The sequence below is a fragment of the Triturus cristatus genome, chromosome 4_1, assembly GCF_964204655.1.
Source record: "Triturus cristatus chromosome 4_1, aTriCri1.1, whole genome shotgun sequence".
In the NCBI taxonomy this organism is placed as follows: domain Eukaryota; kingdom Metazoa; phylum Chordata; class Amphibia; order Caudata; family Salamandridae; genus Triturus; species Triturus cristatus.
In genome coordinates, this window is record NC_140585.1 from 1175538911 (window position 1) to 1175565593 (window position 26683).

The following is a 26683-nucleotide window of genomic DNA, read 5'->3' on the forward strand; positions in this document are numbered from 1 at the left end:
TCTAGCGCAAGTCGTTGTAACGACTTGCGTTGTCAAAACCGCGATGTAGTGTACCGCGATGTAAATGTATGTGTTGTAACGTCATACATCCCAAATAGGAAAGATTATCCACTTGAAAGCAAGGATTTTTAAAGGACACTGAAATATACAAATGAAAAGCGATGGGCAGGCTGTAAGCCCACAAAGTATATACAACATGTCTCAAAGAGACAGCTCAACCTAAAAAAGTGCTGTGACGCATCTGCGTGGTAATGGGTTTTTTCACGCACATTTTCTGTTGTACCAGCTTTCTCTTTGTCCCAGAGACAGCCTGTAGGGATATCCGTGTGCCAAAGAGACTGCTCTGTGATGTGTGTTCAATAGAAAGACTGCATGTTAGACGGTTTGCAGTGCAGTATTTCCCAGATACTGACCTGTGCTGCATTCCAGAGTCAGACTGCAGTGAGATTTGTGTCGCAGAGACAGACTGCAGTTGTACCGCTCATCGGCAGGTTTCTGAGTTAGCAATGTATCAGGACAGACTGTTTTATGTCCCTGGGTCTGATCACAGTGTAACATACGGAGGTGTTTTATGCTCCCCAGCCACCAATTGTAAAGCGCTCCAGTTCGTGCAATATAAAACTACAAAAAATGCTTTTGGTCAGGGCCAGCACTACACATCGGCAGTGAGGGCGGCTGTCCAGGGCTCTGTACTCAGCCCACCAACTTGGGGCCCTGCACCAGTGCAACACAGCCAGACCAATACACAAAAGGTGCAACCTTTCAAATGCATCCACAGGAGAGGGCCCCCTCCCCTGGCCTCGCTGCAATGGTGTAGCGAGGTGAACCCCAGTGGAGGCGGTGGGGGCAGTCCCAGTTGCAAGGAGAAGTATTCTACGGGTTTATCCTGCAATTAGGCCTCCGCCCACTACCCACACAGAGACATCACAGGATGACTATTGTCCTGTTGTTTAGCTCCCTGGCAGTATTAACCCTCGCTGGTGATAAGCAATCCTCACACCTTCAACCCTTTATGGGCTGTTAAGTAGTGCTATTAGGTGGCTGAGAGAGAGAGGCTGAAGCCCTGGAGGGGTCTGCATTAAGCAGCTTCAGTGGCAGGTGCATCTATTGAGGTACATACAGCCCTGAATGTATGCAAATTAGAGGGGCCTCGTACTTTCCCTTTCTGGCTGGGAATCCAAAAATTCTCGACCCGGCCATGCTTATGCTGTAACAGACTCATGTAAAAAAACGTCCACAGACAGAAGTTACACTATTCAAATTTCTGAAAGGGCATGCCTTTGGCACAATCCACATGCTTATTAAGTCACCTTCCAAACATTTAAAAGAGAAGTAACACAAATTATTATCTCAACCTTTTATCCCCTCCTCACCTCTCCAGGTCAAGCATAAAGTCCATAAAGTGCTCATATGGACAAGTCCATATGGTCTGACTCGCGGAGAAGCCTGCGACCGAGCATCTCGTTCTAGGTGAGATCACAGTATGTTGCTGGTCACATGCATGATGTGGTGTGAAATGCTCTGATGCCATCATTGATGAGATCAGTGGTCCACGATGTAGGTGTGGGGGAAATTGCTGTAATGATTGCAGAGCACTGACAGATGCCACCTAGGTTGATACTACCCACTGAAAAGGTTTAGAAGCTGCAGAGCTCTCTGACTCCCTGAGACAGACTGCAATGGTATTCCTGTTGTCTACAAACAGGCTGTATGTAGTGCTATGTAGAAGTGATGGGCTTCATTGTTCCTTTTTCTTAAAGATAGGTGGCAGGGCTGCCTATATCCCAGAGGGTGACTACAGTAGCATCTGAGACCGACAAAGAACGCCTGTCGCTGATTTGCATTCCTGTGTTGTTACTGATTAATGTCCCATTGTGGTTGCACTCTGCTCACAGTCCCTTGTGTGATGTGAGCTCTTTATTTACCCCATGTGGCAGCTGGTATATTGTATTCATACACTAAAATGACAAGATGTTGGCATTGTTGCGAGACTTGTACAACTAATACGCCGTTCAACACTGGAATGTGGGTGCAGTAAGTTAACTTTGCCCAGTTGAATCAATAGATTCTGAAGCATGCCTCTGATGGTTAATGTGCCAGAAGTGCATAAGGGGTTAATCAAGCCACCAATGCTGACGTTGGTATTGATGGCATAATGTAGCTGCGCTCCGCTGAAACCACTCAGTACTAGAATATATAGCAATGGGGGCACTCTGCATGATCTAGCTGTTCTTATGAAAACCTTATTGTTCTAAAAATACTTAGCAGTGTGGGGAAGTGTTCAGCGTACTGCCATGCATTGCACTGACAGGCCATGCTGACAGACTAACTGCACGCTGCTGAAACTGCTAGTACAGGGATAGACCTAAGCGCAGTGCATATCATCCACCACTGTTGGCATAACTATCGGTGCGCTTTGGTTGGCTTTGTGCATGATCCAAAGATTCAATGTTGCATCCTCCAGTTCTGCTGTAGACATCAGTGATTTGCAGGTGCATGATACAACTGTGTGCCGTATACAACTCCAATGCTGTGACAGACAACCGTTTAAAGTGCTGGTTTTTTTGCACTACTGATTAGTGAAATTGGTGCCCTTTGCTTGCTGGGATGGATAAGGTGAGGTTTCGGGAAGTGTGTCCACTGAGCATGCGTACACATCTAATGCTGGGAATACAGCAGTGCGAAGTGTTGGCGTAGATAGCAATTGCAATGATGCAATTGTGCACTGCTGGAAACAACTAGTCCTGGGATAGATACTGATGTGTCCCGTGCGTATCCAATCCTTTGTGTTGCATGACACCCCCATGGGATTTAACAAAGGCTATGTAGTGCTTGCAAGTCTTGTGCGCTACCCATCAGTGAAAGGTGCACCCTACTCCCTGTTGGGATAAATAGGGCTGACTTTCTGGAGGTATGTTCAAGTGCAGGGGTAAATAGCAGTGCTCAGTATCTGGGCAGACAGGAACGCTTAGATGCTGATATGATCCTGTTGTGCACAGCTGGAAACTCTGGCGCGGGAAAGATAGGAGCGCCAATTGTGTACATGATCCAGTGATGGATATCTCAAACCTCCAGTGCTGGAGGACTTATCAGTACTGTCCAGAGACACAATTAGCCTTTTTATGCATACAGGTCCACCACTCGACTAGCAATCAGTGTGCAGTGCATGAACCAGCTCTGCAAGTAGCGCTTAGAGACCGTTGGTGATTTGGCGCTTTACAAATATAAACTAACATAACATAACATAAAAAGTACTGGAACAGAGAGCAGTGATCTGCCTTGTGCAGTAGTTTGTAGCTGGGCATACCTGAAAACTCAAATGCTTGGATAGATGGCAGTGTGAGTCTTGTTCGCCGTGCAGTTCCAACTGTTCACATAGCTTTTTTTTGTGAAGGAGGCAAAAGCAATTCAAAGATTGAGAAAGTCTCAGTTGGACCTGCATTGGAATGTGCGATGAAAATGCTTACTAGCAAAAATTAATGATCCCGCCTGCTACTGCACATACTTGGAATGTTAAATTTGAAAGAGTGCTCTCCAGGGGGCCGTTGTTAAAGGCACATCACTTTTTTATTAAGTTATTTTTAGAACAGGTAAGTAATTAATCATAGAAGGAACTGTTTTTCTATCGCTATCTTTGCAGGGGTCTAACTGTGTCCTTATTTGTAGTTGTGGGAGTGCCCATTGGATCACTTACCGTGGTACATGTGTGTTAGTACAAGCAGCAGATTTAGGAATATTGTAACAGAATGTTGTTGCTAAATATACTGCTATGTTTAGTACATTGTTTTTGATAATCAAGCAACTTACCTCAAGATTGAGGCCAATAATTTTTTTATAACTAAGTAGAACACTGGCAAAAAACATTGAGCATGGTAAAAGGTCTACAATGACAATCAAAAGGCACGACCTATTGGCTTTGCCAATGCTTGGTTTATTCTACTTATCGTCCTCCACTCAGTAAATTACCAATAAGCAGTGGCAAATCCAATAGGTCTTGCTTTTAGGCGAGCTATTGGCTTTGGCAATTGTGGGCTGCTGGGGGTGGTGAATGGGAGGGTAGGTGGGGGTGGTGAATGAAAGTTACTGCTTTGCGGAAGTACAGGCAGATCATACGAGTGACATTGGAAAACCACCCTTTTTCTGTGGTTCCTCTGCTTTGAGTATTTTACTCAGTATTCTACAGATGAATCAAAAAGGTACAATTTGCTCTGTTTGCTTTTCTGCAATTTTGATTTTACTCAACCCTAGTGAGGTAGTCATGGAAAGAAAGCGGAAGAGCAAAAGGAATAGTTAGGGTGCTCTGAGTGGAGCATCAGTGATGGGCACAGAGAATAAAACACCATGAACACTGCAAAGCTTGCTAAACAAAAAAGCCACTTTTTAAAAAACCCACTTAAAACGCATCTCCCACAAGCTTTAGTAACAACACGACATAAGAAAACAGAACTTTACTGAAATATGGGCACTCCGCAAAAAAAATAATTGTGTGCACACACAGGGCTAAATACACTAAAGTAAAGGGATACAAATAATAAGCCCATGCTCCATGGGAGAGAGCAAGATACGAGAAGTAGGGGCATATAACAAAGATTAATCACATGGAAGCAAGCTTTTGCGAATGACAGTCTAATTAACAAATCAAAAGCGATGGGAGGGCTGTAAGCCCACAGAGTGAATACAGCATGTCTTGAAAAGGCAGTGCATGTGCTGCCTAGGTGAGACCTAAAAAGGGCTTGCCGATGCAGCCGCATCAGCAGTGTTATATTGTAGGCGCACATGCTCGGATCTTTAAGCTGTTTCTCCATATCCTTCACTTGCAGTTAAATGTTCTCTCTGTAACTGCATCAGAGCAGACAGCAGGAAGAGAGCACCTTTCAAGTGGCCAAGACCACCTGGTAGAAGTCATCCTCCCCTATAAAGTCACGTGTGCAAAACAGGGAAAGATCCTCTCTTCAGTTTACTGGCTAGGACAAACAAACAATATTGTGTACTGAGAAGGATTATTCATGGGAAAGCAGGATAGTTAAAGGCATCTGTGGTACGTGCAATGTATTCACAACACTTTGGGTCTTCATGCAGCTCTTCTATTGCATGAGAGATTGTAAAGAAGATTCCCTTTCTATAATTTCAGTTACCTTAAATTCTGGGGCTGCTGCGTGTATCCTTGGTCTGTTGTTGTTATGCGTTGTTGTGGTTTTCTGGTTTCTGACAGTGCTCTTTGTTCAGAGTGAAGTTTATTCAATATTACTAGCAGAATATAGCAAAGCACCTGAACTTTCTGTGTAATTGTAGATGACTTTATGATTTCATTTGTGACACTCAACAGTTTGGACAGTTTCCCCCTTTATCTTTAGTTGGTATTTCTGTTCTGGGGTCTTTGATCTGTTTGACTCTACAACTTTACCATATTGCATGTGTACACTGTCTGTGAAGTCACCTTTTACACAGTGTATTGCTTCTTGGCTCAAGTGCGGGCCAGACTGGCCGTGGCGGGCACTGGGCGTTTTCCCGGTGGGGGCCTTTTTTGTTACCGGGGGCCGGCAATATCAGCCCCCTGTAACAAAATCAGCCCAAACCAGCCCTTGCAAACTGCTCGGCTGCACCCCTCCTGCCCCGCAGGGGGGGCGGCCGAGCAGTTAGCCAGGGCCGATTTCAGTTCCCAGTCCGGCCTTGCTCAAGTGCCTTATTTATGGCTATAGTTCGTTATTCCAATAAGCCTTCTGTTTTTGGCTTGGTGTTTCCCTCTGCACAATGTATTACCCAGGTGTTCTGTGGGTCACTGTTATTGTCTAGGTCAGTGCTTTGGTTACGTTTAAGAATCACAACCTACTTTTTAGACCAACAAACATTTGCCACTGACCTAGCTGCAATGGACATGGTTTTTTGGGTGATTTTTTTAATGTAACTAAAGCATTGTGCGGCAGTGCACTGTCATTTACAGACAACACATTTTCCATTGAAATGGCCACTAAATTTGACAGACAGAGTTCTTCTGCTAGACGTATATTGCACACGAATAAATGTGTGGAAATCTGGTGTCAGTAAATATTTTTAATTTGTGTATATCTAATTAAAGTATCTTGATTTGGTTTGATCCTATTAAAATCTTTGCTTCCATCACTTTTCAGAAATACAAACAATGTGCTTCATTTTTGGTTTCCTAACTGCTGAATGTGTACAGTTATTGTACAGATATTTTGTTGTGTGTTGCAAAAAATGATATACTCCAGCCCTGCCTTTTACATTCTCTGTACCCCAGCAAAATTGTCACATAATTTACTTAATTTTTCTTTCTCTGACATTTGACCTCCCTCTTGGAAGCACAGCAAATGTGACAAGATAAATACAGAATTTAAATAAATCTTTATTTATTGCTTGGGCTTTCATGACTCACCAAAAAGTGGCTCACGACCGACCCACAGTTTGGGAAACACTGGTCTAGGTTAATAATGTCACTTTTTAGAGTCTTCTATGAGTTTAGCTTTTTTATATTGTTTTATTTCCATATCATTTTTAGGACTCGCTTTACCCAGCACATGCGCTGGTCTGGCAAGACATTTAGTAGGTGGGTTTCGAAAGTGCTACCCACGTTTTTGTGCTGGCTACAAGCGTCAGTGCATGATGGCGTGCACGCGCACAGCTGCTACCCGCATTCCCCCCTCCCTTCTCGCCCAGCCATCTGCCTTTCCTGCGCCAGCCTTCAGCACCATGCCCCTCCCCCGCTGCTTTAGCGCGTCATCGCGATGACTTTCGCTTTCAGAGTGATCGCGATGACTTTCGCTTTTACGGCACAACTGCAGCTGATTAATAAAGCGGCCCGCGTGGCCTCTCCCCTCTGCATTGTCGGTGTGTATATTATTGGCTTCTTGTGATTGCACATACAAAATCACTGCTTGTCGTCAAAATCCCGGTGCGTTGAGATAAATTGCATGAGCCGTTATGAGATGTTGGTTTGCTTTCACGGTGTGTTGTCGTGTTTTAGCTTATTTGTAATGCAACACTTTTACATGTGCACTTCTCATCAAAACTAAAAACACCGAGATGTGTAGTGGACTATAGAGAAAGTCCAGCGCCTGTTTAGGTGCTTCTGTGTGCGCTCTCGCTGTTTCTTTTTGTCTTTGTCTCTCCCCCACCCTCCCCTCAATCTCACTGGATTTCTTTCATGCTCTCTCCCTCTCTGTTTCTCTCTCGTCCTAACCTTTTTCTGTGTCCCTCATTTTGAGTCTCTCTATCTCATTCTCTCTCCTTTCCTAACCCTCTTTGTCCCTGCAGTTCCCCTGTCTCTCTCACTCTATCACCCTCTCTGTCTTTCTCTCCACCCATCTGTCTTCCGTGCTTCCGGTTTTCTCTGGGCCCCTTTATTTCCCTGAGCCTGTGTCCCTCCCCGATACCAAATCTGAAATAACACCCGAGGCCGATTACCAAAATAGGATTGAATCCATTTGGTACATTGCTTTTAGAACACGAGTGACCAATATTTTTTTTTAACTATAATGAAAACTACATTTGAATGGATTCCATTGAAACATATCCATAAAAGGCATCCTCATAGCCTGTTCAAGGGTCTGTAATGTAACTACATTTAAAAAGAAAAGCATTGGCATAGCCAATAGGTCTCGCCTTTGGGACCTTATAAGTGTTTAGCTATGCAACAGTTGATGTTGTTGCACCAAGGATATTGTGCTGCATAACTAAATACTGATAAGGTCCCAAAAGCGAGACCTATTGGCCATGCCAATGCTTGTTTCTAATGTTTCTATTTTTGACATTTACAGTTTCTGAGGAACCTACAGAACAAGCTGTCAATATCAATTCTTTGGCACCAACACAGACATAGCACTGTCCCATCACAGTACATCCGTGACCCCTTTGCTGTGTTTTTTTCCCTTTCCTGTGCAGGCATAGCACTCTCTCTGATTTCTCCACTCAAAACACCAAATGATGTAGATTCCAATCGACGGTAAGTCTTCTGAAATACAGCCTAACCCTTTCAGAGAGTTATCTGATCTCCCCGGAGGGTTACTCTGTCGTCCTCTCAGTCAACCATGGGATCACAGAAAGACGGCTTGGTGCAATACCTAATTGCACACAATTCACCTTTCTCGGTGTGGTGTCTAGTCTCTTGAAGACTCAGTAATCATACAGCTTGCATACCTTTTATCTAAGTTTCAGCCATGCTGCACACCATCTGTGCTGCTGTACAATATGGCTAAAAGACACTAACAAAGTCAAACGCTCTCGCATAGGCATGAACTATTGGCTTTGCCAATGTTTGTTAGTACTGTGCAGGTTTTTCTTCTTGTTCACTGGCAGCCCGCTGATGTCAGGAAATATCAGCACCCTGTGTCCTCCAAACAACAGTCTTGCAGTGGCCTGTGGCACAACCTATCACTGTTGTGGGTTCCTCAACTCAAGCTCTTGTCAGTCGAGGAGCTCTGCACACCTCCATCCAAATGTCTTCTTCATGCCCCTGGCATCTCATACTACTGCACCATTGAGTCACCACATGAAACGTTTAATTCATGCTACACACAATGTGCCTGTTCCTCCTACTGCGTTGTATATGTCTTTATCTTGAAAAAAGAAAATAAAGAAGTGTTGGGGGGCATGTTTGATTCAATCTCAGCAACTATTATTACTTAGGACATCATATGTTTATGCGACTCTGGACTGGGATCAACCAGATGCAGATTAGAGTCGAAATAATCCACCCCATAGTGTCAGGCCACGCTCTCTCCAAACAGACATTCCTTAAACCCAAATCCGGGTTTGGCCCATTTGGGCCTCGAGAGTGAGGTGCCACCTGAATCCCATGGCACCACGAGTATGGAATGCACATCTGGGGATGCCGCTATACTTAGAGCATCTCATAAAGAAAATAGTGATGGGTAATAATTACCTAAAATAATATCCGCCTCGGGTAATTACTCTGGCCTCATTCCAGTCATCATGTTTGAACCCACTGTGCCACTGTAGACAGGAACCAAAGATAGTCAAATCACATCAGGGGTACCAGATAACTCTATTTGGACTGGGCAACGTATTTCCAGTCTTTGTATTACATTTATCAAATTGGTGCACTGTTGCCACTGCCAAATAACGTTTGTAAAGGGAAAGTCCAGGACTGGGATGGTGGCATCCTGCAGACATGGAGGGCAGGGCAAGGACAGTAAGCTGTCGATCTTGAATCTGAGCCCGTGACAGAGAAGACTGGGAGGAAAGTGATAAGACATATTGATGGAATCCCTTTGTAACAACAGATTTAGAATACCTCGCATCCTGTGTGCTACCATCCTTAATAATTTGTTTGCAAATCGAATGGTGAGCTCTGTGTTTTGCTGAGGCAGAGGACGTGACGTCACCGTAAACACATTTAACACAATAGTACGGCACCAGTCACGCTCAAGATGAAAAATAAATGTGACACAGTTCCTTGAAATACAGCTGAAAAAGCTACTTTGAAGGTGGCTAATAAAAATTCAAAACCCACGAAGACGGGGTGGCCCTTTTATGGTTACAAAACCACTTGTTTGAGTGGCTGTAACGTTGAGCTCTCACGACTGAGAGAGTCGCTCCACTGATCTTGTACAGAAATAAGTTAGGGCTCTTCTTGGTGATGCGTTGCCAAGTTTGGGAAAGCCCGTGCCCGTGAAGAGGCAGTGAATAAAGATCCAAAAAGGGTATTTTAATCTCATTATCTTTTAATAGCTGCTTTTGATGAAATGTGTCATCAGCCGTGGTTCCTCCTTCATCTGCACAGTTATCCCCTACCAACCAAAGAAAGCACTTTCCACCTTCCTTACAGCCCTGCTTGATGACGCCATCCCTTTCTTACCTTTAGAGCCAAAGTTCTGTTCATCGTAAACATCTGAGCAGATATTCGTTAGCAGAGATGTATATAGTGCTGCACTGCCCTTGGTAAGGCCTTGCAGCGTTGGGTATTTTCATGCCCTGATCTCAAGGATTCTGTGCCAGACCTGGATCTGTTTTCTGTTTCAGTTGGCTCGTCAATAGGGTGGATTTGTTGCTTTTGTTTATGTTAGGATGTAAGTATGTTACAGTTGGCAGTGGGATTTGGGGGGTGCAACCAGAGGTTGCACCCACCAAAGTTCAATTCCAGTATCGTGGCTGACAGGGATAAATCCGATTTTGCTCAGCTTCTTGACCTGCCAACATACTCAGCTAGCGTCAGGTGTTAATGGAGTGGGGTTGCACACTGACCGGCACGCTTGACCCACTCCTAATATTTACCTACTTGGATGAAGAGGAGATCTGCACTCTCTCTTTCCATTGGACTCAGCAGCATCCAGTCAGGTAGACCACAAGATACGCTCTAACCATCTGGCGTCCCGCGCTCAGATGCTCAGAACAGGACACAGCTGTTGATCAGTTTCCTTCTCTTCTGGAGGACCAGATACACCATGGGGAGCTTTTCACATTCCTGTTCAAAATGACGTCCTCCTACCACCCCACTAATGTTAAAGGGCCACTCATTCACCGCAGCCTATTTTATTCATCCTGTGCTACAGGAGCCCACGTTAGCGCATCATATATCATTGGATGCCAAGTGCTTGCTGTCAAGTCTCTGCTGCATGTGAAGGTTCAAGAGGGCTTCTGACTGGCAGTAAATCATACTCAACCTGGTGAGGATCCAAAATGTGATGTACCAAAATTAGCTCTCCCTCTACGCCTTCAAGGCAGCTATTTGGCTTTGTGGACCAACTGGTCCTTCTTGTAGTGTCCGGCTGGACACGTTCTAGTGTTTGCCTAGTCCTAACTCACACTTTACACCCACCCACCACAGGCGTCACCGGTCAGGTGACCCTGTTAATAACAGGGGCTGGGCGCACGTGCCCTGGGCCAGTTACCAACACACTAAGCATGCCAATGTGTGCGTTACTTATCTAGCATGTGGTCTGGAGGCCCACAACACCACACTTCTGGCATTTTTTCCAGCTGTACTGCACTTACGAGGCTCATAAATAACCCTCTGAGAAAACGAAGCACGGTTAATTTCGATCTGACCTTCAGTACCCCAAGCTAACACTGTTGCCAATAGAGTCTTCAACAGCTACACTTATCAAAGGGAAGTCTCCCCATGATGTGCCTCCCCACCAGGTTGCACTAGTGATTGTAGTGATAACACCAACACTAGACTGTTGTTAGGCCTCTTACGCTGGGCTCAGCGCTGTCCTGCTCGTCTCCTCTTTAAATTGTAAAGATCAAACCACATTACCCCAAAGTTGAAGGTCCTACACTGGCCGCTGATAAATTAGCTAAAATTCTTCAAAATCTCCCACATTGTCCATAAGAGCACTCTTTCCTGTTATCCGAGTTTCTAATCCAAGACTGCCCAATGGTGGTTCATTAGTACCATGTTATGCCAGATTTTCAGGCTATCCGCATAAGATAAATTTAATACAACACAAAAGCAACTCATTAGCATAGTCAGTGGTAGTACTGCAAATCTGCCATGGATCCAGCCAACCTTGATCTTCTTCAGACATTTAAAGCTATAATTTATGTTTAAGACAAACAAGTGGCTGTACTAGCCGAAACTTTTCACAAAAGTATCTTATTCAAATTTAAAATTGTTTTAAGAGGTTTGTGACTACTTGTAATGCTGGTGTTTTTAACGTGACTGTCTGCTCTTCTGGATACTGGAATGCACCTGGTTCTCTTGCCACTAAAACTCTCACCGGCAGATGATCGGACTGACTATTGCATTATTGCCAAGCAATTTTAGGACACCGGGCCAAACAAAGGTATTTTGCTTAATCCCACAGAACCTATGTGCTGCTTGTTTATGAGACTTCTTTGGCCATGAACAGCAGATAAGCCAGTTATACTGCCTGTAAACAAACACTTTCCAGAAATTTTTAGCAGTCTCTCTGTGGTAAGCAATACTTGGTTTTGTGTCACTGGATTCTCTTACACCTTGATAGCCTGAGTGAGATGCTAAACAGATCTTTGAAGCTGCATCAACAAAATCTTGGTGGTGGTAATCTCATTGCTTCAATATCTAGCCTATAGGCAGCGTACCCTCTCATACACACGTGCACACGCCTTAAAGGATAGTGTTAGCCAGGAATCGAGGACACATTAGTCCGTGAATCATCCAATATCAAACATCAAGTTGTTACTAATGATAAAAGGAAGCAATATTTAAGATCAAATTTGTTTATTGAGTTCATAGAAATACACATGAACCTGCCTACATCCCAATGACGACCTCCAGTAACGACAAGAAATATAATTGCTAGGTATTAGAAAAATCTGCTTCCTGTACCCTTCAACAGGATGCTGGAAAATTCAACCCAAACGAATAAAATCACATATTTAGCTAGAACTACCCCTAACCCTCCCACGAACCAAAAGTCCACCCCAAGTCAAATCTGTTGCATGCTCAAAACAGCACAGCATGCAAGTCTCTACAAGATCGATGAGTAGGATGTACCTAAACAGACTCACCCTCCAAACGGGAATAAAGCTTAAACAAGAACAGGTACCCTGAGACGTCAGGAAGCACACACTTGTGCACTAGCTGTTTGCTAGATTGACAATGGTCTAGAGACTAGCGTTGCATCAGACCGTAAGCATGTGACACTGGAAGTGAACCGGCCTCATGCCCCTGCACTAGCAGCCTAGGACTCAGAAGGTTAAATATAAAACTATGACACTGATTTGTGTCTTACAGCTGGTATATTAGCAATTTTAGAGTTATTTATTTAGGGTGAAAGGAATACGCCGATATAAAGGCTGGACTTTGTTTTTTTAATATTATTGTATCCCACACCAACACCATTTGAGGCTTCAAGATACGATAGGGATTTCTGATACTGTCCATTTAAAGTTTAGAATATACTCTGCTGAACGGCATTCACACTGTACCATAAACCAACATACGTTCAGATATAACGTGGAGGCCCCAATGGGAGCTAGCTCTCTTACTCCCCTGACACATCTTAAACAAGTCGTTCAAGTACTCTTTTTTTATTTAAAAAACTAAAAGAGTTGATTTTCAGCCGTAAACAGGAAAATGGCATGGTCCAACATTGCTTTGACTTTGTGGTGTTAGCAATTCAGAAATTGAAACCTTCTACCCTACACATGGATGATCCAGCAAGTCCTGGCCTAGCAGATCTAGGCCAAGGTTGCCCGATGGTGGTGCGCAGGTCGAATGGCTATGAGCTGGGCTTTTGGAATTGTCTGCTGTGCACACGGTGGATGAGGGTGAAGTAGTCCTCCCCAGGTGCAATAGGGATGTCTGGGAAAGGGGCGGGAGGAGAAAATACCTCATTCTCCTGAAACAAAGAGAAGAAACAACATTAAAGCGCTTATAAAAGGCAGCACCCCAATAGAGATTTAAATTTTCTTTTTAGCAGAACAAAACATTGGAAAACACATCACAGAATGAATAATTAAAAAGGAAAAAACAATGAATTGTCTAAGAAATCCTTAAACAGAAGAAGTAAAATGTTATCATGCACAGATGCACTTACTAATTAATATACTAACTAAAACCATGGCTGAACTAGACTGCCTTTACAATAAAAAAATCAGGGTTAGTCCTGTCATGTATGAAGAACAATACTTTGTTGCAGCATAGAAAGCTTGAGGGACATAACACATAGGTAGCTTTTAGTAGGAAACCCATACAACTAATACAGACTGTAAACCAAGTGTTCTTAAAAATGAAAGTCTATGAAACGTTTAGAATTCTAGCAGTTATTATACAATTTTTTTTTTAAATGAAAATACATAAAAAGTGAATGGGAGGATCCACTCTCAAATGAAGGAATACAAAATTACCACGACCTTGTAAAAAGCCAAACCAGCAGACATGATGATTGACAATCTTAAATGTATGCATTGTATACTACTTCACTTTCACAAATTACTTGTAAACTTTTAATATAAGGCATAACAAAATATTCTGCTTTGCCCATTTTTGATTCTGAAACTAACTTGGATAGTACCTTTTTAACCCACTTTTATCATCAATGTAGATTAGAATCTTGCTAATAATGTCTTTGGTGATAGGGAATTGATAAAAGAGATTAACAGAAACAATGGAGCTATGGGTGATCATAGACACCTCACTGGTGTAATCACTTTACCAGCAAACATGAATGACTATTTTGCTGTCAAGTAATTTGGAGAAAGCTGTCCGTCAAGTAGAGTGCTTCCTCTACAACCGAGGACCCTGATTTAGAGATTCGTTGGAACTTAAAATCCTCAAATTTTTGAAAAATGTAGCTTGTGTAATCTACTCCATATTCAAAGTGTTATCCAGAAATGTGAAGAGTTTCAGGTCCCTCCAATCTCTAAATGAGAACCTTTATAATTAAGTCTACATGCAATTTCAGGAACGTAATTTCTAAGCTAGAATACGCTGCAGGAGCGTAGGCCAAAAAAGGAATATAACCTCATAAAAAGAGGATATTATCTCAAAATCCTCCCTGTTGGAAAAAAGTAAGAGACAGCACTATCCTCTCTCTCTCTAGTCTTATTTGAGTTTTACATTGAACCTCTGTCAGATGCCATTGGTTAAAAATTAAAACATACTCAAAATCAGAAATGAGTCAATTCATAGAAATCAATTATGCAGGTGTTATTCATCTTTTTATTACAAGGGCCTAAGACACAAGCACCACATTTATGGCAACTATACAACTTAGGGCCTGGTTTATGAGTTTGGCAGTCTGGTGGCTTGGTGGTGGCGGTCTAGCCACTGCCGCACTGGCAGTCCGACTGCCTTATTACAACTTTGGTGGTCGGACCGCCATTGTACCTCCGCAACCGCCAAGGAACCTTGTTCCCTGGCAGTGGCGCGGATGTCAGGGGCTCACAATATGCTGGCGGTGCAGCTGTGACACCGCCATGCATTTACGAGTGTCCAGACCACCTGCGGTCTCGTGGAGGTTCTTACTTCATGAAACTGCTGGCGGTGTTGCAGGGATTCTGCACATATACAGAACTATGCACATGAAAACGGGACCTCAGTGAATAGGGGTGTACCAACCTACCACATTAGTATCCAAAATACCTAACCGACTAGCTAAAGTGTTGTATTCGTTCTACGACTACAGCAAAGCTACCAATGATTAGAGAACCCAGAACCCCTAGAAAGGTGTCTCTCCAAGTGTGTCATTACATGTTTTGCTTGCAATATTAAAGCGCACGATTTCCAGTAGTGCAGGTGTGGGTAGTATGTTATGTCTAGGTGCGAGGGACTGACCAGAAGAGAATAACAAGGGGCATTGTTGATCGACCTTGTACATCGTGTGCGGACTAAACCTCAGAACACAGCAGAGAACGCGAAAAGCAGACAGTTCTCATGTGAACTAGGCACAAACAGAGTCTTGCGAAATATATGCTTGCAGGGTCGTGCGAAAAAGCAGCCAGACTCATGGCAGCGAAGCTCATGCTAAGTTAGCAAATGTCGACAATGGGCCCATAAGCTCTACTACGCCCTCCCCCTGGTAAGTCCATGCTATGTAGACATAGTAAGAAAACAGAGTTCAAAAACCGTGAGCAGATATCAACAGGCGTGTCCATAAACTTGGAAAAAGCAAAGATGAGAGTCTATATAAAAAAACAAGTTCTGGAAGAAGCGGAAAAAAAAATATAGTGGGAAAAAAGCATCCGAACCCAAAAGATGCCGGCTGGCCATGTATGCGGTTAATCCATTAAGGTGTAGGAGCAAAAGAATGCAACACTCTCCAAAAGGACATAATTGTGGTCTGTAGAAAAAAGAGACGCCATCCAATTTGACATGGTGAATGAACAAGAGTGTTCCTCATAGTCGGGTGCCTCCATTAGCATCGCTGGATAACTTGCGTGATATTCAATATAACTCTGAAGTAGGAGATTCTGTGCAGTCGCACAGATATCCCATTGAGCCAAAATTCCAAGTGCAGCCGCACGCGCCATTAATCCAATCCCAGAACAGTCCTGCTCATGAGCCACTAAGGGGCTCATCAGCTGTTTGAAATCCGGGTCCGGACATGACGTATTGGAAAGGCATAAATCCAACGCCCATGCAAAATCACATCTCAAGCACGAAAAGATGGGTTGCACGCAAGTAAAATATACAGAACGGAAGGACCCATAAGATACACTGAGTGTTGCCAGTGGTAATTTGGCGAAGCATCCATGCATTCGGTCACGGAGCAAATGGAGCCGGCCCAGTCTGTGTAGTAGCACAAGTGGAGCAGCCATTGCGGAGCAGGCACAGCAGAAGTAGGATTCCAGCGACTAACGCCAATACTAAAGGAAACTCACCAAAGACGCTGGAAAACATAGAATGAATAGATGCAGGTATTACCCCAAATATAGTTTGAAAAGAAGCAACAAGGCCAGAGCCGACAGTCTTAAAAAAATTTGCCAGTCTTTGAGTAGTGGACGCATTAAATATGCGATGGATGAGCTCCCTAAAATGTAGTGGGAGGTTAGTGTTTAGAAGCATTTGAACCTCAGTAGCCACGCTAGCCACCACCTGCAGGTTTAAGGTTTCTCGCGTGGAAGTAAGAGGTACTTCTTGTTGGGTTAAAAGCGCCTTTAATCTGCTCAACTTTTTGAAATCTGCTTTCAAAGTAGGTATTGAAGGCCAAACAGAACTATTCAGCGGCCCACGAGGGGTGGGCGGAAAAAGCACACTATTGCAACAAATTATGCGCTGTGAACCATAACAATGTATGGTATTCCAGCAAGCAAGCCGCAGCATTCTTGGTTATTTAAAATAAGATAACTACCGTTAGTAAGCAGAGTGAACGTGGGAATTATTACGGAAGCTAGTTTACCTTTGAAAACACAAGCGAGGTTTGAGCCGACACATTACATGCTCCATGCAACTTTATGTTTTTGCATACCAGGGAAAGGAGGTAAAATCACTGTTCGAGTACCCTTTAGGCCAAACACTGGAACCGGTGCACTATAAGAGGGACCAAATTCTTTTTTGTTCTCCACCTTTTCTCGGACCAGATCTCCAACTTTAGGAAGCCAGCCGACCACCGGATTAAGGAGCGCTGCATTAGTTGCTGAGAACAAATGTTCAGTAGCAAGACTGGCACGGGTCTCTTGTAGGTTCTGTAACATAGTAGAATGATTATCTACGTCAAAGGTCGCGGCAGCCACCGCAACATCTAGATCATCAAGGTCTGGCACACACATTTTAATGCCAAAGAGCATCTCGTATGGGGTCTGCCAACACAGAGGTCTTCTAGGGAGATTGTTGGACTCCATACAAAAGGGCTAACCAGTTCCTGCCAGTACCTAAGACTCTAGCTGTCAAGGATTGCTTTAAGTCACGGTTCATTCGCTCCACAATTGAGTTGCCCTCAGGCCTGTATGGAGACGAAAACTGCACCAGCACCCCCATAGACTTCATTGCATCCCTGTACGCCTTAGAGGCGAATGCTGGACCTTGGTCAGAATGAAAGGTGCCACAGGCAAAAATCCCTACAAAGACATGCAAATCCCTGATGACATTTCAAATGTGTCAGCACTGCGTTGTGGCCAAACCCAAAGGAATCTAGTGCACGAATCAACTGCAACTAAAATGTATTTTATGCAGTATCAGAAGAAAATGGACCGCTGTGATCAAGATACACACAAGCAAAAGGGCGATTAGCAATGCAAAGCGGTGTTTGTGATGGTGGGGTTACCGTAGGCGGCTTGATTTGCTGACAGATGTCACAAGAAAGTACGTAATTATGGGTTTGTTTATATAAACCACACCACCAATAACGTTGTTGCAAGATAGAAACAGTCGCCGACACGCCGGCATGGGCAGAAGCCATACCTTCGTGTGCAGTCTTGATTAAAGTGTGTCTGCGGTCCGTGCTGGGAATCAGCCGATCTCCAACGTCAGGTAGCCTAGCAAAAGGAACTTGTTCAGGATTTAACTGATAATACTTTGAAGGGAAACCCTATGGATAATTAATGCCAAAATGTCGTTATCAATTTTAGTCATGGACCTTGTAATGGCTGCTATGGAACACATGGCTACTGCAGATTTGGCCACTTCATCAGCCAAACAACTCCCAACAACGTGTGTGTGCTTCCACACGCTGGTGGCGAAGAGTATGAATAATATGTGTGAGTGGCAGACGTCGTTTAAGATCCTTCACTCGAACCCAAAGCGTTTTATGCTTAATTGTGCTGCCTTTAGAAACTCGATAATCATTTTGAGACCAAAAGAATAAGTTGTCATTGAAAGACTGAACACAGTAATACGAGTCACATACAATAAGAGTTGACACCTTTGGATCTGCAAACTCGAGAGCAAGAACGAGAGCGCTAAGCTCGGCCATCTGAGCGGTACAGTCTAATAGCGCCTGTGTATGCACTACGTTAGATTTGAACTCACCATTCACCATTGTATCAGCCACAATAGCACAAGCTGCTGAATAAGCATGTTTAGAACCAGTGGCCGGTTGCGCCGAACCATCTGTGTAAATGATACACACGTACTCCTCCAAAGGAAGCAAAGGCAGAGGAGGCGGATGAACGTTTTCATACTGCAAGAACTACTGTGTCTGTAGAGAGGGGTCAAAAATAAACGTGACATCCGGAGACTTCAAAGTAGCCCATGGTATCCAATGGGGATGTAAAGCTTTTGAGTTAGGGATACTTGCCTTTGTCTCTGCTTCTAAAGCAGAGTAAGGTGCAACCACCAAAATGCATTTATCCTGTGCCAGTGGGCGTTCCTTTAGAACCACCGTCTGCACAGCTGTCAAAACTTTCTCAACAGATGAAAACTGCATTTCGGCTGAAGTGTATAAGTGCGATTTGGATGCGATAGGTACTGTCACCTTCATTGTACGTCAAGTAAGTGAAACTCACTGCACCTGGTACGATTCGTATAATCAGGTTTGTGTGGTTATCACGTGTCAACAAGTACTTAGATTCAAGCAAATCAGATTGCAAAGAATGCAAAATAGAAGAATGTTCCGGGAGCCAGCAGGCTTTTGAAAACGTAGGTTGTATCAAGGCATAAAGAGGCTTGATACGCTGGACATACTCGGTAATGTAGGATCGCCCGAAATTTTAAAATCCCAGCAAAGACTGAAGTTTTTTCAGTGTAGTTGGAGACTGCAAATGTGCGCATTTCTCCAGAAAGTGGGGAGCCAAACCCCGACCTTCATTATTGAGCTCATAGCCCAAAAAGAGCACCGCATAACAAGCGGTGTATGATTTTGCAAAATTAAATTTGTATCCGTAGTCCGAAAATTCCAGAATGATGTGGTCAACACGGCATAGATGCGGCCATAATTCGTCGTATGTGAGATAAATATCATCAACATACGAAAATGCATCTGGGTCAATGCTGTCTAACAAGGAGACAACACGTGTGGCAAAAACCCCGGGGCTATTCTTATATCCCATAGGTAAACGCCAATTTTTTTTTGTTTTCCACAGGATGTGAATGCGGTCCATTGACTGCATTCAGTGGATAGGTTATGTCTATAAAAACCATTGGAAATGTCGAGTGTCGTTTTATATTTTTTACGAACAATACTGTCAACAAGAGCTATGGGTATTCTGTACCGCAAACGTACGACAATGAGAATTCAAATGCCGATAATCCAAAACTATGCGGTTAGACCCATCGGGTTTGGATACAGTAAAAAGAGGATTATAAATTGGCGACACACATGTCTCAATCACTCCTTGATACTCTGAGTTAGAACATCAGAAACAAGACCTTTGGCTTCCCGCCGGATGGGATATTGAGGTTGAGGTTGAGGCATAGACTGCAATGGAATCTCGTGTGGGGGTGAATCTTTATACCAGCCCACTTGATTATGGTACAGTGCCGGCGCCAGGGCCAAAGCCCACTCAGCTTCAAAAGCCTATGCATGCTCTTTGGGGACGTAACGAGAAAAACTTGGAAGTAGCTCGTCCTCCCCCGCCCTGCGGCCAGAACAAAAGGTGGGGGCCAATCGGCCTCTGCTAACAAAATGTCATAGGAAGTGGTCAGATTCTCCCAAAAAATCCCAGCGACTACACGCTCAATATCACCCTCAATGCAAAAAACTATATTATACAGCCGACCCGGGGGGGCAACCCAGGTGTCAGCTGTCTCTACAGTAATGAAAGTTACAGTTGCTGTCACCTCCAGACAAAGACGCAGTGCCTCCCGCACTATTGTATCTTCCGCTGCGCTGTCTAGCAGGGTTACCACCCAAGTCCAGTCCAGCAAGCGGGTTCTCACCGTCTGAGGCATATCTCGCTGTCAAAGCAGCAACTTTTTTCTTTTGAAACGGGGCTCAGAAGCGTGGTTGTTCCGCCTGTTTCCCCTCCCTGTTCACGTCCCTGTGGCGCAGGATGACTTTTGCCATGATCCTGGCACTCCCCACCGCCGACCAGTAAGTCAGATGAGTCCTGTGAAGAACGAGGAGAATGCTGATCAGGGACCTGAAATGTATCAGGAGTCTTAATTGTAGTGTGGTCGTCTAAGTCATAAGGACGCTCAGAAGTCTCAGGTGTCAGTGACCCAGCACGCGACCCATGCTTCTATTGCTGCTGCCCCTGCTTTTTATTTTTCCAGTTCTTTTTAGAAAAGACTGGACGCCCATTTGTGTCAGATTGAGCTTTCTGTTGTGTTTGAGACTGTGTTTGCATCTGAGCAAAAGGCTTAAGTCCCAAACTATTGTGGCCATTGGTTTTATAAGCCTTTGCAAAAATGTTTGTTAATTTGCGTGGTTTGTCCACATCACGGATAGCCTCTAAGCCGTTAGTGACTCGAAAGCTTATTGCATCACCCTTAACATTGGCAAGGATCAGATCAGCACCCACGTCGAACACTCCACCAGTCTCATCCCCGATTCCACAGCCGCTTTAGCACCATGCTCATCTTGAACATGCTTAATCACGGAGGGGAGTACAGTCATAGAGGGAGTGCTGAAACACTTCTAATACACAGCTGCGAACACCTTGCCCCAGGTGTTACAATCAGCCAACTCGGAAAGTAAGTTTTTAGGCAAACTAATAGTCAAAATCTGGTGTTTTTCTACAGGAGATGTATTAGGAAAAACAGCTTCAAGCTGTCCAAATCTTTCGGCAAGCCAATAAGGTAATTCATCCTTATTTTGTGGTCGCTTGCCCATCACCAAATTAACCATGACGGGACTGATAGTAACCCCACCAGATCCCGCAGGCTGTGCAGCAACGCCAGGTGGTCCCCTGGAAGTTACACGACATGAACTGAATAACAGATCTATGTACTGCTATCAGTGAAGTATGTAACACGCGTAGTTCAGGCAGCGTAGCTGCCGTCAACGCACCTGGGTGAGGGGTATACCCAGGCAACACCGGCCAAGTGGCCCTGTCAATTGACAAAGGACCTAAATGGACCAGCGTGTATGAGTGTGGAAGGGCACCATTAAACCAAATTCGATGTTGCCAAGCTGTGAGCGGAACCTCAGGGGTCCGATAGAGATGATACGCGATCGGAACAGCCGTGTCAGTGTATTCATGGAACAGGTTATCCGTCCCGTCCACTGCCGGAAAGGTGACCCAAGAGTAAAAGACTTCGAAGCGGTATGCTGGATCCGCCTCTCCTGCAAAAATCAGGTCTACTCCAGCATCAGGGACGCCATGGAGTTATAAATAATCCCTGAGCAGAGTGCAATTATGTAGCAAAATATTATGAGCCATTACGAAATGCAAAGAAGTACAACTTAAAAACTGGCAGCACAACAAGGTTTAAGAACAAAGAGAGAAACCTTTTTCTTCAAGCTTGAAACAACCTATAAAGAGTCAATATAGGAGGCCACACCATCACTGCTGTCTCCGAAGGCAGAAGTGAGGGAATTGTGGACAAGCACAAGCACTACTCAAGCGTCTCGCAGAGAAGAACCAGACCAAATGTTGGTGGCGCCATGTTGCAGGGATTCTGCACATATACAGAACTATTCACAGGAAAACGGGACCTCAGTGTATAGGGGTGTACCAACCTACCATTTTAGTACCCAAAATCCCAAACCGACTAGTTATAGTGTCTCATTGGTTCTCCGACTAAAGTGAAGCTACCAATGATTAGACAACCCAGAACACGTCACTCTCACTTGGGAATCGCGGGAGTCCGACAACTCTTTCGCTCACTCACTCATACTTGTCCACAATGCGAATAAACAGAGACGCAGTATAGTTACAAATGTTTATTTCAACTAACGCGCTCTATGGTACAGTACACGTGCCATTACTAGCAGCAAAATGCATAAACACAATATTGTCAGCATTGTCACAATTCCATAGAATACAAACGGGGATATCATTTTATAAAGACAGTAGAAAAGAGACTAAGAGACCTAACTACCCTCCCCGTTGTAAGAAATAGTTTATTATAAAAAAAGAAGACTTCTGGGCTTTGTCAGCAGACCCCATACCTCAAGGCCTAGATGAAATGTTCACATCACAGGACAAGCACAGCTCTTCTCTCTAGAAAGGTATCTCTCCAAGTGTGTCATTACATGTTTTGCTTGCAATATTAAAGCACACGATTTCCAGTAGTGCAGCTGTGGGTAGTATGTTATGTCAGGTGTGAGGGACTGACCAGAACAGAATAACAAGGGGCTTTGTTGATCGACCTTGTATATCGTGTGCAGACTAAACCTCAGAACACAACAGAGAACGAGAAAAGCAGACAGTTCTCAAGTGAACGGGGCACAAACAGAGTCTTGCGAAATATATGCTTGCAATGCTGTGCGCAATAGCAGCCTCATGGCAGCGAAGCTCATGCTAAGTTAGCAAATGTCGACATTGGGCCCATAAGCTCTACTAAAGCAGCAAGGAAACAAATGAGGCCCTACAGGCCCCCCCTGCCCTATGCAGGTTGGCGTAGAGAGGCACATGTTGTGCCCCCCTGTGTGCATGTACTCCCAGTTCCAACACGACTTAGACTTCACAGTCCATGATGGGCTGGAATGCGCTGTGGCAGTCCTGCGGTGATGCAGCATTAAGGCTCACATTTGACCCTTTTTACCTCACCGCCACGCTGCCCGCCAGACCATGATTTCACCCATAATCTAGTGGGCAGCCCTCTTTGGCAGTGTGGGAGCAGGGCAGTGACATGGCGGCCCGCTCCTACATCCACAAACTCATAATCGGGCCCTCAATGTTTTGTCTGCACACAATTCTGATGGTCCTAAATAATCAAAAACTGGGAAATGTCATAAGCAGCAAAGTTACATTTATGAGATTATGTTTACAAAGAACTAAAACACTTAATGAAAAGCATATAGCAGGTTTCATTCAACTAAATGAAAAAACTGTTAGCAAGCTATACCCAACTGGTGCCAACCATTCCTTCTCCAGCTATTACCAACATGCTAATTGAGTATGGAAGGAAATGTGGATGTGATACCATACAACAGCAATAGCATTACACGCTGGTACTACCTCTAGATTTACAGCTTGTGGGGAGATGAATGGCTCCTACATGGCTCAGTGAACCTTGCACCTCTGTCTTAAGTTCCTCACTACAAATTTCTGACCCTTTGTCTTATTTGCTGGCATGCATACAGGAATCGTGTGTAGACTGAGGACTCAATGCATGAACTGAGACACAGAACATGGCTCTGTGGTCTGGCTTGGCACACCAAGGGCACTTCTCCTTTATTCTCCTTATTGCTAGACTAAGAAATACTAGCAGGGTGGCAGCAATTGATTTTAGATGTAGAAAATGCCTTTTTTCTGTTATCTGCATAGAGAGAGTTCAACACTGCACTCTCCTGTTAAACAAATTGGCAAAATCAGTATGTCTGACTTTGCTTGCCAGTCTGTTGGCTTTGCTAATGCCTGTTTTTCAATGCTTCTGTAAATCATTAGTACAAAACAGTTTCAAAATAAGGCTGCCCACGAGAGTACACGTGTGAATACACAGGCTGCCGTCTTTGGATGTTTCTGCTGTCAAGTATTACAGAAACATTGCAAGATGGCTGCTCATGCATATGCAAGGGCAGCCTTCTTGAAAATAGGTTAGAGGTCCATTCAAAGATGGCCACCTATGCTTGTACATGATTGCATGCTCTCAAGGGTGGCCATCTTAGAATGGGTTAGAAGACCTTTCAAAGATATCTACCCTTGCATGTTTAAGCAAGGGTGGCCACCCTGGAATGGTTAAAAGACATTCACAATGATGGAGGCCAGGTGAGTGCATAGATGTAGGATGTGGTAGTAAAGGCACAGTAGCAGTGCAGGGGGAGCTACTAGCCCTTGCAAAGTTAAAGAAAGATGAAAAGACATTACGTTCTGGCACTATATTTGTGTGGATGATATCGTTGTGCTTTGGTACAATACTATCACTCACACAGAAAGGAATCAGTTGCTGAAGTGGGCTGATCCAGCTGTCCCACGCTGTGGTGGGAGGAAGCAAAATGTGAGTGACATTACAGCACAGCAATGGATGAAGAGGGATGTCTGAAAGACTCTCTAAGGAAGTAAATATAATTTGTTTTTAGTAAAACTCAAAAGGTATTGGCTAACACCTGACCTAAAATTGGTTCTGGCAGTCCCTTTCACACAAGGTCCTTTGTTTGATCCAATCCAATCAATTTATATTACTATCAAGACTATTAATGTTTCTCTTTCTTAAATAATAATGACCAAAAGGCACTCCAATCAGTTCACATTTGCAGATTTATTAGACTTTGCTCTACAAGTGGCCTATTTTTGTATTTTTTGCGGATATAATGGCACACATCTTTTCTTCTCTCCACAGAACGCCCCTTGCAATTCTGTTGGTGCCAAGGTCTATACTTCTACCTTCACCACAAACAGAGGTTCACACTTGCAGTACTTTTATGTAGAGGTGGCTCCTCAGCTCAGGGTCCTCAAAGAGAGTGAAGATTCCCCTCAATCAAAAATATTGCCATAGTATGTCTCATTATTTCACAACAAAATCATACAGATGTTGCTTGGTTGGTAGATTGCTGCTTCCACTTTATAATTTGTTCTAGGCATATCTTAAATGTATTTCTTTTTTCTTGCATGCCACAAGATGTTCAACTTATAGCATCTTAAGCATACCATTTCCCTAATGTACACATAAACCTGCTCATGGAACAGCTCGGTAAACTATTTTTTTATTTGATCTAGATTTAGTCATTGGCATCCTAAATGCACACTTAATCGCAAATGGACACATATTCGTCATAGTACCCTAGATAAACTCAGGAAGTCCCCAAATGTACAATTTATTAAAGAACCTTCGATTTTCAAGTTTGACAACTTTAATTTCCACATCTTTGATTGCCCAATGCATTTTTCTCCAAAGAAGTGGTATAATTTGCGTCATTTTCTATATTGGTATATGAGAACAAATAAATAAACCAATCGTCAGGACTGAAAACGATGAGGTAGAATTCCACTTGACCTTTAGCCATGATCCTCACCCGCTGTGACCTCTGGCCTCACATACTCTGCCTTTGACCTCTTGCCGCTAGATGTTTATCAATTGATCTTATTTCCCAGGGCTTCCCCTTCTTGCGCCAAGCAGATATCTGTTTTGATGCAGATGTTCTGATTCATCTTCCACCTACACATGGATGGAAGAGTGCTTCCTATAGTTGTCACAGCCCCGTTTCCAATGCCGAGGTACAAATCTGTGATATGAAGGGGGTAAGCCCTGTATTGGTAGCCAGATAGGGCCTGGTTAAAGTAGTACAAAAAAGAGCCTGGCTACCACTTCTAATGCTGCAATTTTCTTTGACAGACTCAGGGCCAATATCTGAGTTCCTTGGTCCTTGTTTTTTTTATTTAACCATTACTTCATAATTTCATTCTATCATTTTAACAAATCATACAGTCTGAAATCTGATCATTTTTTAAAAAGTGCCTATTCTAAAAGGCCTCCAGACCTACATGCATGCGGCCCCTATATTTTACTAATTTACCAGGCTGCAGAGAACTTGTGGCTAAGATCTACCTCACCACCTATCATTCTTCGCCTCACTGAGGTGCACGTACATCTCACACTTCCCTCCTAAATGGTCCTTTGCCACGACACATACAGAGCTGTGCACAAGCTCCCCGGTTCATCATCTTTCACTCAGAATAAATTCTTTTAATGAAGATTCTTACTCATTTTTTGTTATTTTCTGTTTATTGAAAGTTTTGAAACACAGACAAATCTATTGCTTTTCACTGATACAGTGTTTCAATATAAATACAGTCAATGTCGCACTACTGTCCTGGTTATGTGATCAAAAAGGTTTGTATACATTTTTACTAAATCAAGGATACAAATATACTTTTATAATGTGACTGCGCTCTGGTTTCATGGAACTTCATTTGCATATTTTGCCTGGTTTCTAAATTGTGCCTAACTGAATCCAGCACCACGGTAATCACAAAAGGTTTTTTCTACAATCATGTGTGGTTCATGCTCGTAAATGAGTCCATAAATGCCAAACATAAAATCAATAGCACATCATGAAAATGTCACACAGAGTAGTGCGAGTACCATACTGCTGAGGACAATCCCCATTTCGTCGAAAGATGAGAATTGTGTTTTGTTTCATTTTCATTTGAAAATAATAAAAAGAAATTGTAAAGGAAAAAAGAGAATCAGAAGCCTGCAGCAGGCCAGATGCATGCTCGTACTTGGTTGCAATACAGCTGTTCACCCGTGGTTGGCCACAGGTCAGAGGATTGAGGAAAATGATGTACCAGG

The 26683-nt window shown here is 43.6% G+C and overlaps 1 protein-coding gene across 2 annotated transcripts in view; it reads right to left on the bottom strand.

Annotated features, from left to right (window-relative positions):
• Window positions 1-12201: 12201 nt before the first annotated feature.
• PCP2 (Purkinje cell protein 2) overlaps window positions 12202-26683 on the bottom strand; it is a 144119-nt gene continuing 129637 nt past the window's right edge. Inside the window, exon 5 of one of the 2 annotated variants that reach the window (XM_085654394.1) lies at window positions 12202-13304. In XM_085654394.1, coding sequence (XP_085510520.1) covers window positions 13185-13304 — 120 coding nt within the window. In that variant the 3' untranslated portion in view covers window positions 12202-13184. The remainder of the gene's footprint in view (window positions 13305-26683) is intronic. The other variant, XM_085654393.1, reaches the window with a different exon arrangement.